The following is a 6,010-nucleotide window of genomic DNA, read 5'->3' as shown; positions in this document are numbered from 1 at the left end:
TACTGGAGTTTGGCCCAAGAAAACTGAGAAATAAGAAGTAGACTTATTTGTTGACAGCGGTGCTAGAAGTACTGAATAATACTATTCCATGGCCCAGATGTCAGAATGGACCCCTCCGCAACTTGGCTTCAAATACTGGGTGTCACAACCCATCATAAATTTGATATGCGTTGCAGTTGCAGATTGCAATGCAAGCCAACTCCAACATTATTACTTTTATTGCAGTCTGCCGTATACGCAAAATCCAGATCATGACCCTTCTTTACTTCACATGTATCAAAATGCGTGTTTCGGTCACACTCCTCCTCTGCACTAAAAATGGAAGGTGCTGACAATGGTGGCGCCTTATTACTTTGATTGATTACCTCTCAATTCTCTCACACCAATCATCATGCCCATTTTCCTGAATTGCAGTCCCTGCTCTTTTAAGGGCTTACCATCGCTTCTCCTCTCTTCACTTAATGCTACCTTCCAATTTCTCTGCCTTCAGGAAGTATATACATCCCTCTTGTTTTTGCTTTTCTGTGAGTATATTACATTACCGAATGTTTGTATGATTGATCTGAGCTCTCATTTGCTTTTCTGTGAGTATATTACATTACCAAATGTTTGTATGATTGCTTGTTCGCACGCATGACTCAGGATTTTAGGACTTAATTTTTGTGATTCCGACCATGTCTAAACCAAAAAAACCTTGAAATCAATCAAACAATCGTATAACAGATAGCATACAGCTTTCTAATTGTTGTTTTGCATTGGTATTTGACTCCTCTGAGTAGCACCTCACTATTTATTGTTATTGTTAGTTACATCCACGGTCTTTGCTCTCTTACTTACTTACATACATGGCTCTCTCTGCGCAGATGGAGGAGATGGCAAACAAGCGACTTCTCCCTTGGAACAATATCTCCTTCGTGCTGATCCTCATCATATCCACACTTGCTGTAAGTAGATGATTCGTTTGGTGAGCCTTCATTTATTATTTTTGCCTTGGTAGTTGGTACATGGAGGGCGGCCGGGATGTTTTTACGATGGCACACATGCATGTATGCATGCTACTCATGTTCTACGTTTTGTTACACAATTTTTGAATCTCATTACTACACGATGCTGGTGTTTCGGTTACGAACGTGCAGATTCCTCGTTGCCAAGGTGGAGGTCATCCATTTGCTGCCAAGGCGTCGTTGTTACGATTCTGGCGGCGCGTATTGCCGAGTGCGAGGCTCCCAGCGTTCTTGTTGGAGAAAGCGTCGCCTCTCAACGCAACTTCAGTCGCCGTCTTTGCTGGCTACATCGCAAATCACACACTTTCCGACCATATTGCATGTTTGTGCACTGCCGCAGAGCTGGTGTGCAGTCGAAGAATGGGTGTGCTCGGAGGAGAAGACGAGAAAGGTAGTGTGGGTGGCGACGCGGATTTCCAGAGTTATCATGGAAAACAATTCAAGCACTACAATTCAAGCGACAGTTTCAAAAATTACTCGGACGGAGACAACGTAGTGAAGGACGATTTCAAGAGATATGGCGTAGATGGCAAAGGTCGATCTCAAGTCTTTGCAAATTACGCCCCAGAGACCAATGTTGAAGACGAAGGCTTTGCAAACTACGGTAGCGGAGGCAGTTTAGGCAACAGCGATTTCTCCACCTATGGAGCCGATACCAATGTTCCCGATCATCATTTTAAAAACTATGGCGCTGACAGTAATGCGGGCATTCAGAACTTCAAGAGCTACGCAGACAACTCCAACGCCATAAATAATGAGTTTGCCAAGTACAGCAAGGACGCGAACGGCATGTTGAGTGGTTTCTCTAGCTACGCCGAAAACTCCAATGTTGTGAACAACAGTTTCAAAAGCTACAGTGAAGGCGGCAATGGTCCCATTGATCGATTTACATCATATGCAGATAACAGTAACGTTCCCAGAAACGAGTTTGAAAGCTACGGGAGCAATGGAAATGGAGCGTCTCAAACCTTCACCAGTTATGCAGACGGCGCCAATGTACCCCAAGATGTTTTTTCGTCTTATGGGAGGGATGCCAATACTCCTCACCTTACTTTTACAAACTACGGTAATTCCTTCAATCCAAGTCAAGACGAATTTAGCCGATATGGAAAGGCTTCCAACACTCCTCACATCACATTCACCCGCTACGGCCCAAACACCCAATTCAAAGAGTATGACAAGAAGGCCGGCACTGGCATAACCTTCAAATCCTACACTAAGTTGGCCAATTCCAGCGCCATGGGAATGGGGATAGGGATTGGCGCGGGCGTGGAGGCAGGGAAGTTCTTCCGGGAGAATCTGCTGGTCCAAGGTTCGAGTCTCCCTTTGCCGAACCTGAGAGATTACATGCCCAGGAGATCATTCCTGCCTCGATCTCTGGCCGACAAGCTTCCCAGCTTCAGCAGCCAAAGTTTCGCAGAGCTGGTGCGAATGTTCCGCATTCCGGAGAATTCGAGCATGCAGGGGATGATGGCGAAGACGCTGCAAGAGTGCGAACGGCCAGCGGTGAAGGGAGAAATAAAGAAATGCGTGACGTCGGTGGAAGGGATGGCAGAGTTTGCAGTGGGGATATTGGGGGCGAAGGTGGAGGTGTTGACCACAGCGAGCACGGCAGGATCTGGAGAGCGCGTGCAAGTCGGGGAAGTGAATGGGAAAGATGGAGGGAGAGTGACGAGGTCAGTATCGTGCCATCAAAGCATGTTTCCATATCTGGTCTACTATTGTCATTCGGTGCCCAAGGCGAAGGTGTATGAAGCCGCGCTCCTGCGCAACTCCAACTCCAACTCAAACCCCAAATCCAACCAGAAGGAAAATATTGAGAAAATAAACGATGGAGTGGCCATCTGCCATTTGGATACGACGGAATGGAGTGCAGGACATGCAGCATTTGTGGCGTTGGGACATAAGCCAGGCCAGATCGAGGTTTGCCACTGGATTTTCGAAAACGATCTCATCTGGGTGCCTGTAATGTAAACTGATGGCATCATAAGAATCTTACCTGGGCGTAGATTCATGTGGCAATCTCCCCTTTCCTGCACTAAGTTGATGGAATCTCGAGATGAAATTTTCTAATCTCTCAATGAAATTATGTGAAAATTTCCAAATTTTAAATAAAATAACGTGATTTTAAAAATTTTGAATTGTAAACGGATTTTAAGTTCCAAATTCATTTGAAACTTCTCCATATTATAATTCATTTCCATCGATCCATCTAAAATGCTAAATGATTTACAAAAGTTCTTGCGATTGTAAAAGTAAGATCCTTTTTCTAACCTAATCCTTTCGTTACGGAATACAAATGATATAATGTAAATCTTCGTCGTTTCTGGCCTTCACCTGTAACTATATGATTGCTTATGATATGAATTTCTAAAAATAAGAATAGCATATTTCTTTGCGTAAAAGGATAAAAGGTATGATATGAATCGATATCATTGAAATCTTCATCTCTCGACTGTACTTCGAAAGATGCCATTACTTCCGATCTGGAATTCGAATCTAGTCTTTCGAGGCATAAATAAATAATAAATGAGAAAGTGAGAAGTTGTGGAGAATAGTTGGATAGTGTGAGATCCAATGGCCAGTAATAGGGGAGGGAAGCCATTAGTTGCATGGCCTTCCTACCTGGTTTAATTTAGACGTTTGGCATACACAATCAGTTGGACGACACACGTCTATAACGTGCCTCCACGTGTTAGTTTCTTCCAGCGAACTCGAACTTCGGTTTGGTGTCAATTAAGGTTTCCTTTGTGGCGGCCCAAAAGTGGCTCGTTCTACTCCGCTGATAGTTGTGTGTGAGCGTCGCCTCTAGTTTTGTGTGAGTTGTTGAGTTGTTGGTTAAGGGTGAGGTGAGAGAGGGTTTATCACTGGTTATGGCGTCTTGTTTTACTGTTTGTGTTGTGTTGTTTGGCTGCTGCACTATGTTGTTTGGCTGCAGTGGTGAGGTGTAGGTGCACTGTTTGTGTTGTGTTGTTTGGCTGCTGCACTATGTTGTTTGGCTGCAGTGGTGAGGTGTAGGTGCAGTAAAGGGTTTTGGTCTTTGGGTGGCAACAAGTGTTGCTATAGGGTTGTATGTCGTCGAATGTGGTTGGATTTTAGATGGATGTTTGTTCACGATTTTTCACTCACTCGACCATGTTTAACCCGACATTGGACACCATGGTCAACTTGTTGCAGCAAATGTTTGGAGCTTGGCGTCATTGTGTTTGTCAACTGCAATTGTGTTTGTCAACACATCTATTTGCTAAGTATTCACACCATTCGCCTTTTTTGTGTTAATCTCTAGCTTTTTTTGTCTTTTGTGCAGTATTTGTGGTTTAATTGGTGCCTTATGTGGCTTAGTTTGAAAAAAAAAATTGGGGTTTATGTACTTGTTGGGTTTTTTGGTGGCTTGTTTGCCCTCTATGAATTTATGGAGTATTTGTGGCTTCAATTCATGGCTTCTGTGGTTTAAGTTGAAAAAAAAAAATGGAGTTTATGCACTGATTGGGTTTTTCGGTGGCTTGTTTGCCTTCTATGAATGTTTAGAGTATATGTGACTTCAATTCGTGGCTTTTGTGGCTTAATTGGTGGCTTCTGTGCCTTAGGTTGAAAAACAAATTGGGGTTTTCGCACTAGTTGGGTTTTTCGATGGCTTGTTTGCCTTCTGTGAATGTATGGAGTTTATGTGGCTTCAATTTGTGGCTTTTGCTGGTGGCTTCTATGGCTTAGGTTGAAAAAATAATCGGGGTTTTAGTACCATAATAATTAGTTTGTATAAAAGACTCTGCATATTCCAATGAGTTGCTCGAGCTGCATAATAATTTGTTTGTATAACAGTCTCTGTTTGTATAATAATTTGTTTGTATAACTGTGGCTTCTCCAGATTGAGTTGCTTGAACCAATCTCTGCATAATAATTTGTTTATATAACAGTCTCTATTTGTAAAATAATTTGTTTGTATAACTATGGCTTCTCTAGATTGATTTGCTCGAGCCAATCTCTACATAATAACTTGTTTGTATAAAAGTCTCTGTTTTTATAATTGTTTGTTTATATAACTATGGCTTCTCTAGATGGGGTTGTAAAACATTCTAGTTTATTTGTGTTCTTACCACTTTTCTCCAAACCTTTCCTTTTATGTGTCACACATGCTTAACTAGGAGACATACAAGATTGTGATGTGAGAGGGTTCCTTGTGGTTGGGAAATAATCTGCAAAAGTGAGGTCTTGTTCTATAGCTTTCTACAATGGAAAAATAGGCAATTAAATGGACTTTCATGGATTAGGTGGTTAAATAACCAAAGTCATAATTTTTTTGTATCAACATCTACATATTCCACTGAGTTGGAGACACTTTCTTTCTTATTACTGCTATTGTGTACAAAATCCTGAGCCTTAGCACTTTCAGCATGGATTTTTTGTATGCGTCATATGGACTATCTCTTTCATAGGGGTTTAATTGCTATGAATTCACATTGCTATAATGGCTACCTTCATCACTCTTTAGAGTTGCAACGAAAACCTTGAGTATTTCTTATTGCAGACATATTCTTTTTTATTACTGTTGTGGTGTACAAAATCCTGAGCCTTGGCACTCTCAGTATGATTTTTTTTTAGCCTACACAGTAATTTTAATTTTCAATATTATTCAAAACCAAAAAAATAAAATATCATGTCTAAAGTTAAAAAAAGAAAAACAAAAGAATGTTTAAAATTTTGAAATATTATTTTAAATTGCACTAATGGCGGCATTGAAGGCATTAAGAAGGTGGGCCTGACTCATCTACTAAAGCCTAAGCATTTTTGCCGTGATCAAGTGTTGGCAAAGAAGACAAGTAAGGTGCTCTCCAGGGGAACAACTAGCGCAGGTTATAATCCATGGCTCAACCCTCGTTGTTGACCCTGACATTAGCATAGTTGACGAAGATCAACTGCATGTGATCACTTCGAGGGTTCAACCTTGATCAACATCTTGTACACCCCTACCCCCATAGTGGGCCACCCCTCATCATCTCGCTCCACCT

At 41.7% G+C, this 6,010-nt stretch overlaps 1 protein-coding gene across 2 annotated transcripts; it reads left to right on the top strand.

Annotated features, from left to right (window-relative positions):
- Positions 1-375: 375 nt before the first annotated feature.
- On the top strand, positions 376-3,138 carry LOC149168031 (uncharacterized). Of its 2 annotated transcripts, none has more exons than XM_089431625.1 (3): positions 376-524; positions 864-944; positions 1,137-3,138. In XM_089431625.1, exons 1-3 carry the CDS (start codon positions 462-464, stop codon positions 2,976-2,978), a joined length of 1,986 nt encoding a protein of 661 aa, XP_089287751.1. In that variant the 5' UTR covers positions 376-461; the 3' UTR covers positions 2,979-3,138. The 2 variants fall into 2 exon arrangements, with proteins under 2 accessions (XP_089287751.1, XP_089287752.1); XM_089431626.1 differs by having other exon boundaries at positions 454-584.
- The last annotated feature ends 2,872 nt before the right edge of the window (positions 3,139-6,010 follow it).

Source organism: Pinus tabuliformis, chromosome 5_1 (genome assembly GCF_031772625.1).
Source record: "Pinus tabuliformis cultivar Carrire ecotype Pingquan chromosome 5_1, CPIR1, whole genome shotgun sequence".
Lineage (NCBI taxonomy): Eukaryota > Viridiplantae > Streptophyta > Pinopsida > Pinales > Pinaceae > Pinus > Pinus tabuliformis.
Note: the sequence above shows the minus strand (reverse complement) of the source record. Positions and strands in the feature narration are given on the sequence as shown.

What these genes read in the sequence shown, in the direction of transcription:
- LOC149168031 (XM_089431625.1), top strand. Translation starts at nt 462, where the DNA reads ATGCTACCTTCCAATTTCTCTGCCTTCAGGAAGTATATACATCCCTCT. An exon ending in CCTCTTGTTTTTGCTTTTCT is followed by an intron (nt 525 to 863) that starts GTGAGTATATTA and finishes CTCTCTGCGCAG; the next exon opens with ATGGAGGAGATGGCAAACAA. An exon ending in TCATCATATCCACACTTGCT is followed by an intron (nt 945 to 1,136) that starts GTAAGTAGATGA and finishes ACGAACGTGCAG; the next exon opens with ATTCCTCGTTGCCAAGGTGG.